The following is a 13,599-nucleotide window of genomic DNA, read 5'->3' on the forward strand; positions in this document are numbered from 1 at the left end:
ACAAATTACCGTCCTCCCAAAATATGGACCCATAATACTAATGATGCAACCCGACATTCGCCTTTCGTTAGTGGCTGTCAGGTGCCCCAATAGCAACAACTATTAGATAAGAACGCTGTCTATCTACATAGTTGTAGTCAGTGTCATAAGCATTTTATTTTAGGATCTCCAAGGTGGGTGCAGTAATTTATAATAAGTTTGGGAAAACACTAACTATGGTCAACAAAAAGCAGCTGTTTCTTATCATAAGAAAAGCTCCAGAAAATACATGGGACATTTTCTGAATGCGGAGTTTTATTGTTTATTATGGTTATTACTATATTAATTTCAGCAATCCTGGTACAATAGCCATCATAATTAGGTGACAACTGAACAACATCCCTAAAGACATATGGACAGGTTAGATGCTAATGATAAATCTCTAAATATAAAGAGTTTTGTTTTTTGCATACTTGTTTATAGTGAGATCCACAATACCCCAGCGCTTCCATTCTCCTTTATGTATAAAGCTATATTATTGTAATAGATAGGAGTTGACAAGTACCATACTGAATGTATTGTCCTTGTTTTGGCAGTGTTGTTGAAGAAGGTTTATGTCCGGTGTGGTCAGCAGCCATTGAGAAGTTCAGGGGTTGGTCAAGGCATAAAACAGACTTCCGATTCTGTCTACTTCAAAACAACCAGGTTCCACTATTTTTCCTAATAAACTATGAAGACCATTAATAATGGCACCATCCCAAAGTGATGTTATTGCTTTTAAAGGGGTTGTCCAGTATAAGAAAAAAAAATCTGTGTTTTTCCTGCCAGAAACTGCAATACCAGGCCCTTTTTATGATCCAACTTGGGACAGCCCCTTTAATCGTCCAGTGCTCTACCTACAGATGTTTAACATAGCACCTGTCTTGCAGTTGTGCATTGTATGGCATTTTTAATTTATGAATCCCCATATTGCAGCCTTTTTCCTGTTGCAGTGGCAGTAAGGGGTGGTTCACATTCTGTTATGGCCCTGTGTTTAACGCATCTGTTACATAGCGGCACTAACACTATGTAACGGATGCTTTAACGCACCCATTGGCCACCATTATAGTAACGCATCCTAATGCATGCCAAATTCAGCTTGTGCTACTTAGTGACGCACCCGAGAACGCGGTGTACCACGTTTTCGGGTGCGTCGGGTCTAACGCACAGTGAACAGCCGCGATCTCTGTGCATACACCTGTATGGCTAACGCATGGTAACAAAATTCTACCATGCGTTATCGCATGCTGTTAGCTCTAGGGCACAAAAGATTTAAAAAATGACATCAGCGTTAGCGCAACCGTTAAACGGATGCCCCTAACGCAATGTGAACCTAGCCTAAAGCACGCTACAGCAGTGGTTCTCACCTTGTTCCTATGTTCTTTCTTATGTGACCCCCCCAAGGCTAAAACAGCAATCCGACTGTGGGCACTGAGTGTGCTTGGCACATGATCGTGTCATGGCCAAATCATAGTGTCTTGTTCAGTGAGATACATTAGTTGTACAGTGTCTCAAAGGCTGTGTTCACACACCACAGTGTTTGCATGCTTCTCCAAAATGGAAAACTGAAGAATTGTTTTAAACCATATCTATAAATCCAAAAAAAGCAGAAGACTTCACCCAAAACTGCACTGTTGAACCCAAATGAATAATTTTGAATGTTTAAAATATTTTTTTTTTGTTACATACATTAAAATCAATGGGATCAATTATTCCTTTTACCACTTGTGTGATCCATGTGTAAATGTTCTATATGGTATATTGTGTATGGTGTACTGTGATGTATTGGGTTTGTTTAGAGAAATTCCTTGAAATAACTCACATCAGATGAATGGTAATATCTGGACCTTTAAATATGTGCACGTCCATCATTTTTGCTTAGCATTCATTTTTAGAATTTCATGCATTTCTTCCACTCCTGGGAGATTCATTGAGGCACATTTTATTTTCCATTTTTAAGAGACCAGACACTTGTGAATAATCGACATTTCATTGTAGGACGGACATTGGAGCGTGTGAGGACTACAAGACAGAGAACAGGTAAGGTTCTTCTTGGTTCACAGAAGTGGATCGATCTCTTAAGATCTCTAGAAAGCATATGTCAGGACCAATTATTCTAAAGGTTCAAACCAAACCTCCATACATACTTCTTTTAGTATAACATTCAGACCGTACTTCTTGTTTTTCAATATTTCTAAGCAAAGTTCCTTCAAGTCAATTGCGTTACTTCCAAAAGAGGGCAATGGTCTTGTAAGAATAGCAGAAGCATGTCGCCTAGACAGTGAGACAACTGGAAACCTGCCCCTTATCTCCCAGGGTACACATACCACCATATCTAGAATATAAGTCAACAGAGGTCTACCTTTACATAGTCGGTCCTGGATGGAATATGCATGAACTGTAACAAAAATGTTTAGACAATGCCATACTAAATACTGTATGCCCTGGGCAGAAGCACACACATTGTCCACATTGTATATTCTAAGGTGCAGTCCATTTCACACTTGTAATACTTAAAAAAAAAAAAAAAAAACACGTTGGCTCTCTAGAAATGGAAACTTTTTATATCTGAATAGTTTATGGATCAGCATTCTTAGGAAATTCTTTAATGAAGGCAGTTAATGCAGGTACTGTAAGATGAATGATATACTCACTCCTCAGCCTGCTGTTCTCTGCTCTACTAGATGATACTTTGTCATTTTGTCAGTCCATTGTTTATATCGCCCTATGGTCCATCCTTTCTCACTCCTTCCTTTTCCACAAAACTAAACAGGACCAATAAGTTATTTCAGTGGTTAAGTTTCCAGACTTCCCGTGAACAGATGGCTGCTGCTTCCTGGAGAATACTACAACCGTCAAGGCTATTCTGATCTAGTCCCTTCTTCCTCAATTTGTGGAAGAGGCTGTTCTTTCCTCGTGGAAGACTTTGGCGCACTCGGAGTGTCTATAGCTTTTGGTTCGTTGGTGAGGTAAGATCCTTTATACCGGTGGAAATAATGATAAACCAAAAACAAACAGGCAACCGCCAGGAGAAAGAGGAAAATCACCGCAACTGGTTGAAAAAGAAGAAAGAAATCGTTTACAATTCATTATGCAAGATTAGTCAATTTGCCTTTGTACATAAGTTCCTGTGTTGCCCATTTGACTATGTGCACACGTAGATTTTGGTCCTACGTATTTTTCCGCGCTGATTTGGAAAAATCCGCAGGTAAATTCTCAGGTCAAAAGACCTGCGGTTTACCTGCTGATTAGCCTGCGGTTTAGCCCTGCGGTTTATCACCTCTACAATGGAGAAGGTGTGAAACCGCAGCGGATTCCGCACAAAGAATTGACATGCTGCGGACTTGAACCCGCAGCAAATCCGCGCGGAAAAATCTGCAGCATGTGCACAGCGTTTTTCAGATTACCATTGAAAACAATGGTACTGCACAACACAGCTAAATCTGCTGCGGAACCGCAGAGCCTGAAACGCTGCGGATCCGCAGCAGAATCCGCACCGTGTGCACATTGCCTTTGTGTATACTCGGCGACCATCTGTATCAGTTTATGTGATAACCAGCCTCACCATTTGGGCTTTTGTGGACTCCTGATTGGTTAAACTTCTAATTCTATAATGATGTAGCCTTTACTTCAGCATAAAAAGTTAGATTCAACATTTAGGACAACTTGAAAGGGTTGTACACTACTCAGACAACCCTTTTTAAATCAGTATGTTTCCCTCAAGTACAATAACACCTATACTCCCCTCCGATGCCGGAACCATTCCATTTGTGTTCACACTGGCTCTCCCGAAGCTTGCATGACATTATGTTACGCAATCACTGCAACTAATGAGCAGCCACTTCACTGTCCCCTTTTTTTGGACAAATCAGACATTCGGAAGAAGTGAGAGTGCAAAAAAAAAATGGAACAGAAGTGCGCATGATCAACCACCGCTCCATTCACATGGGGGTCCTCAGAGCCCCGGTTCTTGGGATCTGTATGGTCCTATTGGTCAGACTTCCAGCGATCGAAAAGTCATCCCCTATCCTATTGATAGAGGATAACTTCCATGCCTCGTACAACCTCATTAAAATTGTGTCATTAAAAATTACATGTTTTTCAGCAGAAAACAAGGCAACATTTAGGAAACACTTAGAATCATAGAGTTGGAAGGGACCTCCTGGGCCATCTGGTCCAACCCCCTGCTCAAAGCAGGATTCGCTAAATCATCCCAGTCAGATGTCTGTCCAGCCTCTGTTTGAAGACTTCCATTAAAGAACTCACCACTTCTCGTGGCAGCTTGTTCCACTCATTGATCACTCTAACTGTCAAAAAGTTTTTTCTAATATCTAATCTGTGTCTCCTCCCATTCAGTTTCATTCCATTGCTTCTAGTCTTTCCTTGTGCAAATGAGAATAAAGTTGATCCTTCTACAATGTGACAGCCCTTTAGATATTTGTAGACCGCTATTAAGTCTCCTCTCAGTCTTCTCTTTTGCAAACTAAACATTCCCAAATCCTGCAACCTTTCCTCATAAGACATGGTTTGCAGACCGGTCACCATTTTGGTCACTCTTTTCTGAACTTGCTCCAGTTTGTTGATGTCTTTTTTAAAATGTGGTGCCCAAAACTGGACACAATATTCCAGATGAGGTCTGACCAAAGAGGAGTAGAGGGCAATAATGACTTCACGTGATCTAGACTATGCTTCTGTTAATACATCCTAGAACTGCATTTGCCTTTTTTGCTGCTGCATCACACTATTGACTCATTCAGTCTGTGATCTATTAGTATACCCAAGTCTTTTTCACATGTGCTGTTGCTTAGCCCTATTCCTCCCATTCTATATATGCTTTTTTCATTTTTATTGCCCAGATGTAGTACTTTGCATTTTTCCCTGTTAAAAACCATTCTGTTAGTTGCTGCCCACTGCTCCAGTTTATTTATATCTTTTTGAATCCTCTCTCTCTTCTCTAGTATTAGCTATCCCTCTTAGCTTTGTGTCATCCGCAAATTTAATCAGTTTACCCTCAATTCCTTCATCTAAATTGTTGATAAAGATGTTGAACAATACAGGGCCCAGTACAGAGCCCTGTGGTACCCCACTTGAGACATTCTTCCAACTGCATGTGCAGCCAGTATATAGCTATATAGCTATAAAGAAGGTCTTCAGATTCCCGGTTCTCACAAATTCCCAAAACAATTTTTCAATAGGATGAAAAACAATCAAAGGCTATGTGCACACGCTGCGGATTGGTCTGCCGATTTGTATCTGCGGAACCGCAGGTAAAATGACCTGCGGATTGGCCTGCGGTTTATCACCTCTACAATGGAGAAGATGGTAAACCACAGCAGAATCCGCAGAAAAGAAGTGACATGTCATTTCTATCTGCGGATTCAAAACCGCAGCTTTTCCGCAATTAAAAATCGGCAGCATGTGCACAGCAGAATGTAAATCCCATAGGATAACATGCTACTGTACACTGTCTGCAGAACTGCAGCGGATCCGCAGCAAAAACCGCAGCGTGTGCACATAGCCTAAAGAGTGTTTGTACCTCAAAAGCCTTCACCCAGCTCTCTTTTTGAGGTGGAGGTGGGCATTGGAGAAAAAAAAAACTACAGTTATGGCATTCATTAATTTACTTCTTTTTTTTTTTTTTTTTTTTTTATAGAGTGTTTACTATGTGGGACTTGAACCTATAATTGATTGGTCACTGGTATGATGCACTGCAATACTTCTGTATATTAGGGTTCATTCACATGAGTGTAAACATCGGATGAGTGCTGCCCATTTTTTTTTTTTTATTGGATACCACTTGGATCAATGTTATTCAATGGGGCAGTGCTGATGCACGATTTTTTTCACTGACAGAATCAGACAGTGGAAAAAAATGCAGCACGCTGAGATCACTTTTAAATCAGATGCCACTCGCCCTTTCAAGTCTGTGTGTGCGAGGAACACATCGGACTTCACCCTGATGACATCCATGTGCAGTCCAATTTCGTCTGGCTCACAGAATGGAGAGGATAGAGAAATTTTGCTCTGCATCTTCTCCTGACAGCGTGCGCTGTTTCTCTCAGCCAATCACACTATACTGACACTTGGATCAAACTCTGGTCATCAAAACTGGCCCCATTCTCTCGGATGAATCTACCATGGTCTGACCGTAGCCTTATAAATGTAATTATCTCCTATAAAGCCCTGTTTCAGGATTCGTAGGAGTACAGACGTGGGGACCACCTTTACTAGTAATATTAAGTTCTGTGTGGGCCTGGCATACAAAAGTACTGCAAAGTAATGAAATTTTCACAAATTTTGAAATGTCAATATTTGGTTGAAAGGGAAAATTGTACTCACATGCAATGATTCCAGCAAGACCATCATCATGTACATGAGGAAATACTACAAGACAGAATATACAGTAATTAGGATTTAGTTTAGTCATTGGGTCAGCATACAACAGGCTAAATCTGAATGCACCAATTTAGCAGTATTTTCTTTAAAACTATACCACAGTCTGACTCGTTAGGAAGTAATGTTATATTAAGAAAATGCAGGAGATATCCTATATGACAAATACTATTGTAATGTTAATTATTTCCTTAGTATTTACATGTAGAGTCTGTAATACGGCAATAGTGAATTCTGAGTAACATGTTCCCTCACCTGCGCCCATATACCACGGGTCCAGTTCATACGGTATGTGGTACACCTTCAGAGGCATGGCTCCGCAGTTAGATTCCACCAGATTTCCCTTTACTGTGATCACTTCTGATGCTCTAGGGGATCGGAAGATGTCTCTTATTGGGGTGATGTTGTTGAAGCGGACATCTGCTAGGCATCCTACGAAACCTGGTGTGTTGAACTTCTGTACATCTGAATCTATTGTTCCAGTCTCTAACAATAGAAATATAAAAAATGGCAAGAATTTCAGACTATTTCAAGAATTTCTGTTCTTTTCACTTCACGTTTCATCACATACCATCTTTTCTATGATTGCCACTTTTTATTGTTATTTTTACACAATTTTCTGTTTTAAAACACTATACTAAGGAAAAACCTTAAGAGAATTTGTTGCTTGCTTTGTTTTGTGAATTCTAATGACCATGGCAAACACCTTTGCAAGGATGAGAAGGGAAACCAGAGGGTGCAATGGTGGACTGGACATATTGGAAACTGAAGTTTTAATAGTTATCATGTGACCTTTGAAAAAGCCAGCTGGCCAAGCTTTGACCACAGAGCACAGTAGATAGACACAATGAAGAGGTTGGCCACTTTCTCTTTCCTCACAGGATGACCAGCACTTCTGTCCATGTAATGACTACTGGTGGACCAGACCTGTCCATAAGCCTCCAACGACTAAAAAATAACACACAAGGAAAAACTGCAGTTGTATTGGAGAAGGCTAGTACACTAGTCACTGCTTCTCCGTCAGGAGCCATTGTATGGAAAGAATTGATGGTCTGCTTGTAAGGAAAAATGCACTAACTAGAGAAGGTTGGGAAGCTTTTTAAGTGATAGAATGGCAACATTTTGTCAAGAGGTACATTCCTGTAGTGTAAAAGCTGATATGGCCAATAGTGATAAGCGAGTATACTCGTTACTCAGGTGTCCTCCGAGTATTTTGGCGTGCTCGGAGACTTAGTTTGTGTCGACGCAGCTGCATGATTTGTGGCTGCTGGACAGGCTGAATACATGTGTGGAATGCCTGTTTGTTAGGGAATCCCCACATGTATTCAGGCTGTCTATTAGTCGTAAATCATGCAGCTACTTCGACAAAAACTAAATCTCCGGGCACACCAAAATACTCGGAGGTCACTCGAGCATGCTCGGGAAAACCAGAGCAACGAGTATACTCGCTCATCGCTAATGGCCAATTTAACCTGAGGACGGGGGAAGAAGTGATGCAGGCAAGTTGGCCTACTATTTTATATGGAGTAGCACCGCGGGTAGTGTTAGCCATGGCCAGATCAGAGCAGTGGTCTACCATAGACGAAGGGTGACAATTGGCTACAATGTCTATGCACTTGGAATGGAAAAAGCTAATGGAGGAGAGCCAGAACTTTTTACACTGCCAGCTGCAAGGGAACCTTCCCACTCAAGATCAGGCGATCTGGGTGGCCCCAAATGGCAATAACAGTTAAGGGAATCTAGGAAGATTTGCCACTGGCATAAGAAAGTATTATACCCAGCCTGGCTCAGAGAGAACACATATAGATTGCCACTAGATATTCTGGGGCAGTGGTTAATGGGGAAAATCCATGGAGACAGACTTACGACTAGCAGAAAACATACTGAGAAAGTTCCCCCTTTTTTACTCAGGTACCAAAAAAGCTGAGGGCAGAGTAAGCCCCCATGTTATATACACAGGGGGAGGGAAAAATATCCACACCCACTGCTGCCAAGTTCTACAATAGTAGATGACATGTTGGGGGCTGACAAAATGGTGATATGGAATAAGTTTTAGCAAAGATGGTTCTGTTTACCAGCAGCAACATTTACAGATGATTTTGCAGAGGATTTGTATTCTCTGATCCACACTGCAAGTCCATCAGCAGATACGGTAATTGCTAAATTAGGCTTTAGTAGACTTTTGTCTAAAATTTACTTATTATGGGAAATGGCTATTCATGCCAGCAAATTTGTAATTACCCTGTATATCAGTAGGTTTTTAACAAGAACCCATCAGTTATTTCAAGCCAACTGAGCCACGGAATACAAACAGGCTCCCTTATTAGAGAGAACTGTGTTTTACTTTGACACTACGCAGCCTTTCAGAGATAACAGCTTGGAATACAAACTGAGCAAGGAGAAGAGTGTTGGCAGGTCTATTTCTATTGTCATATATGGAGAAAAGTGACTATTAACTGAGCTGCGTAGGAGAGGCCACGAGACTTCCCTGACTCATTTTTCAAGCTACATTTCACTGAAAAGATGCAGCATTTCAAAGTAAAACACTGTTCTACGTAATGTAAGGAGCCTGTTTCTAAGAGGCGGACACATCATTAGTGGGCCCAGGAGGTAAGGGGGTCCACTTCTACCTTCAAATTGGCAAGCAGCTTCTGTCACAAATACAAAGCTGGGCCCATATACTGTTCTTGTGCAGGGGCCTGCTTCTGTTTGTGTCCGCCACTGCTGTCTGTATTCCATGCTGGCCATGGTTTGAGCCGGCATGACACGGCTGACACATTCCCTTTTTTAAAGTTTAAAAACTCACCAACAACCCTTCCAAGATAAATAGCTTTTGGAGAGTCGAACTTGGGATCTTCCCACAACAAGAACTGTTTCTGGACCACATCGTAATAGTCCACCTATAAGAGAAGAGTTAAATTGCGATCTGTATTGTTGTCCCTACCGAATAATAACAAAAAAAATGTTTGCCCATATAATAACTCACCAAGACAAGAGGTATTATATCTGTTTACTTAGTTTCATCACAGCTCAGCTGTGTATATATATATATATATATATGTATGTGTGTGTATATATATATATATATATATATATATATATATATATATATTATACACAAACACACAGTGGGTATGGAAAGTATTCAGAACCCTTTAAATTTGTCACTCGTTTCATTGCAGCCATTTGGTAAATTCAAAAAAGTTCATTTTTTTCTCATTAATGAACACTCCCCATCTTGACTGCACAAAATAAACCAGAAATGTGGAAATTTTTGCAAATATATTAAAAATGAAAAACTGAAATATCACATGGTCATAAGTATTCAGACCCTTTGCTCAGATACTCATATTTAAGTCACATGCTGTCCATTTCCTTGTGATCCTCCTTGAGATGGTTCTACTCCTTTATCGGAGTCCAGCTGTGCTTAATTAAACGGATAGGACTCACTTGATTTGTCAATATAAGATCTCACAGCTCACAGGGCATGTCAGACAAAATGAGAATCATGAGGTCAAAGGAACTGGCCAAGGAGCTCAGAGACAGAATTGTGGCAAGGCACACATCTGGCCAAGGTTACAAAAGAATTTCTGCTGTACTCAAGGTTCCTAAGAGTACAGTGGCCTCCATAATCCTTAAATGGAAGAAGTTTGGGACCACCAGAAGTCTTCCTACACCTGGCCATCCACCCAAACTAAGCAATCGTGGGAGAAGAGCCTTGGCGAGGTAAAGAAAAACCCCAAGACCACAGTGGCTGAGCTCCACAGATGCAGTAGGGAGATGGGGAAAAAGTTCCACATAGTCAACTATCACTGCAACCCTCCACCAGTCGAGCCTTTATGGTAGAGTGGCCCGACGGAAGCCTCTCCTCAGTGCAAGACAGATGAAAGCCCGCATAGTTTGCTAAAAAAACACATGAAGGACTCCCAGACTATGAGAAATAAGATTCTCTGGTCTGATGAGATGAAGATAGAACTTTTTGGTGATAATTCTAAGCGGTATGTGTGGAGAAATTCTGAATATTTTGGAGAAAACCAGGCACTGCTCATCACCTGCCCAATACAATCCCACCAGTGAAACAGGGTTTTGGCAGCATCGTGCTATGGAGGTGTTTTCCAGCTGCAGGGACAGGATGACTGGTTGCAATTGAAGGAAACATGAATGCGGCCAAGTACAGAGATATCATGGATGAAAACCTCTTCCAGAGTGCTCTGGACCTCAGACTTGGCCGAAGGTTCACCCTCCAACAAGACAATGACCCTAAGCACACAACTAATAACAAAGGAGTGTCTTCAGAACAACTCTGTGACCATTCTTGACTGGCCCAGCCAGAGCCCTGACCTAAACCCAATTGAGCATCTCTGGAGAGACCTGAGAATGGCTGTCCACCAACGTTCACCATCCAACCTGACTGAACTGGAGAGGATCTGCAAGGAAGAATGGAAGAGGATCCCCAAATCCAGGTGTGAAAAACTTGTTGCATCATTCCCAAGAAGACCCACTGTGTGTATATGTGTGTGTATATATATATATATATATATATATATATATATATACTAACTGTATGCATGTGTGTATATGTATATACAGTGGGGAAAAAAAGTATTTAGTCAGTCAGCAATAGTGCAAGTTCCACCACTTAAAAAGATGAGAGGCGTCTGTAATTTACATCATAGGTAGACCTCAACTATGGGAGACAAACTGAGAAAAAAAAATCCAGAAAATCACATTGTCTGTTTTTTTTTCATTTTATTTGCATATTATGGTGGAAAATAAGTATTTGGTCAGAAACAAAATTTCATCTCAATACTTTGTGATATATCCTTTGTTGGCAATGACAGAGGTCAAACGTTTTCTGTAAGTCTTCACAAGGTTGCCACACACTGTTGTTGGTATGTTGGCCCATTCCTCCATGCAGATCTCCTCTAGAGCAGTGATGTTTTTGGCTTTTCGCTTGGCAACACGGACTTTCAACTCCCTCCAAAGGTTTTCTATAGGGTTGAGATCTGGAGACTGGCTAGGCCACTCCAGGACCTTGAAATGCTTCTTACGAAGCCACTCCTTCGTTGCCCTGGCGGTGTGCTTTGGATCATTGTCATGTTGAAAGACCCAGCCACGTTTCATCTTCAATGTCCTTGCTGATGGAAGGAGGTTTGCACTCAAAATCTCACGATACATGGCCCCATTCATTCTTTCATGTACCCGGATCAGTCGTCCTGGCCCCTTTGCAGAGAAACAGCCCCAAAGCATGATGTTTCCACCACCATGCTTTACAGTAGGTATGGTGTTTGATGGATGCAACTCAGTATTCTTTTTCCTCCAAACATGACAAGTTGTGTTTCTACCAAACAGTTCCAGTTTGGTTTCATCAGACCATAGGACATTCTCCCAAAACTCCTCTGGATCATCCAAATGCTCTCTAGCAAACTTCAGACGGGCCCGGACATGTACAGGCTTAAGCAGTGGGACTCGTCTGGCACTGCAGGATCTGAGTCCATGGTGGCATAGTGTGTTACTTATGGTAGGCCTTGTTACATTGGTCCCAGCTCTCTGCAGTTTATTCACTAGGTCCCCCCGCGTGGTTCTGGGATTGTTGCTCACCGTTCTTGTGATCATTCTGACCCCACGGGGTGGGATTTTGCGTGGAGCACCAGATCGAGGGAGATTATCAGTGGTCTTGTATGTCTTCCATTTTCTAATTATTGCTCCCACAGTTGATTTCTTCACTCCAAGCTGGTTGGCTATTGCAGATTCAGTCTTCCCAGCCTGGTGCAGGGCTACAATTTTGTTTCTGGTGTCCTTTGACAGCTCTTTGGTCTTCACCATAGTGGAGTTTGGAGTCAGACTGTTTGAGGTTGTGCACAGGTGTCTTTTTATACTGATAACAAGTTTAAACAGGTGCCATTACTACAGGTAATGAGTGGAGGAAAGAGGAGACTCTTAAAGAAGAAGTTACAGGTCTGTGAGAGCCAGAAATCTTGATTGCTTGTTTCTGACCAAATACTTATTTTCCACCATAATATGCAAATAAAATGAAAAAAAAAACAGACAATGTGATTTTCTGGATTTTTTTTTCTCAGTTTGTCTCCCATAGTTGAGGTCTACCTATGATGTAAATTACAGACGCCTCTCATCTTTTTAAGTGGTGGAACTTGCACTATTGCTGACTGACTAAATACTTTTTTTCCCCACTGTATGTGTGTATATATATATATATATATATATATATATATATATATATATATATATATATACATACTAAACCTTTCATTGTGGGTATAATATATTCCCATTGCGGCCATCAGCCTAGTACAGTAGATGCTCTTATGTGTGGATAGGAGTTAACCTTCTGAATTCCAGTGAATTCAATCCAATGACATCATCACTACGGATAAGCAAATCTTTTGAAATTCAAATTCACCAACTTTACCAAATTCTTCCCAAAATTTTGATTTGTGGGAACTGATTCAAAGTAAATCGCAAGAAATGTAAAGCCTCTGATTGCCCTGATAAGATGTATACAACATTCTGAAGGTCACTGTATTCAACTCTTGTCAAGTTCTTTAATGCAGAGTCTTAGTAATGTTAACATCACCTCTACAAATTTGGCTGCAAGTAAATGGAAAACTAGTGGTAATCAACAGCCTGTTTAATAACATATTGCACAGTTTAGGCTTTTAAATATGTAAAAATTGTACAAAAATTATATAATTGCCGTGCTAGAGATTATACACCAGCAGTTCAGTTAAAAAGCTAGAAGTCAAGGCTTATTGACAAGTGATGGTCCATAAACTATCCCTTTTTTGGATAAGCAGCAATAGATTTGCTGTTTGGAAAGTGAAGAAGCAATGGTTTTTTAACCCCTTCACCCCGAAGCTTTCACCTTCCTGACCAGGCCAAATTTACAATTCTGACTAGTGTCACTTTATATGGTTATAACTTTGGAACACTTCAAAGGATCCCACTGATACTGAGATAGTTTTCTTATATCATATTGTACTTTATGATGGTGGTAAAAAGTTGTTCGAAATGAGTTGCATTTAATTGTGAAAATATTGGAAATTTGGCGAAAAATTTAAACATTTTGCAATTTTCTAACTTAATTTTTTGTGCCCTTAAATTATGTCACACAAAATAGTTAATAAATAATATTTCCCACATGTTTACTTTACGTGAGCACAATTTTTT

At 40.6% G+C, this 13,599-nt stretch overlaps 1 protein-coding gene across 1 annotated transcript in view; it reads right to left on the reverse strand.

Moving 5' to 3' along the window:
• Window positions 1-288: 288 nt before the first annotated feature.
• The window catches only part of CNTNAP1 (contactin associated protein 1), a 205,859-nt gene continuing 192,548 nt past the window's right edge, over window positions 289-13,599 (reverse strand). Inside the window, exons 21-24 of the mRNA XM_073572312.1 lie at window positions 9,218-9,311; window positions 6,667-6,897; window positions 6,358-6,402; window positions 289-3,070 (exon numbers count right to left, since the gene is read on the reverse strand). Coding sequence (XP_073428413.1) covers window positions 2,880-3,070; window positions 6,358-6,402; window positions 6,667-6,897; window positions 9,218-9,311 — 561 coding nt within the window. The 3' untranslated portion in view covers window positions 289-2,879. The remainder of the gene's footprint in view (window positions 3,071-6,357; window positions 6,403-6,666; window positions 6,898-9,217; window positions 9,312-13,599) is intronic.

Source organism: Dendrobates tinctorius, unplaced genomic scaffold (assembly GCF_039654945.1).
Source record: "Dendrobates tinctorius isolate UK_male_01 unplaced genomic scaffold, ASM3965494v1 ptg000032l, whole genome shotgun sequence".
In the NCBI taxonomy this organism is placed as follows: domain Eukaryota; kingdom Metazoa; phylum Chordata; class Amphibia; order Anura; family Dendrobatidae; genus Dendrobates; species Dendrobates tinctorius.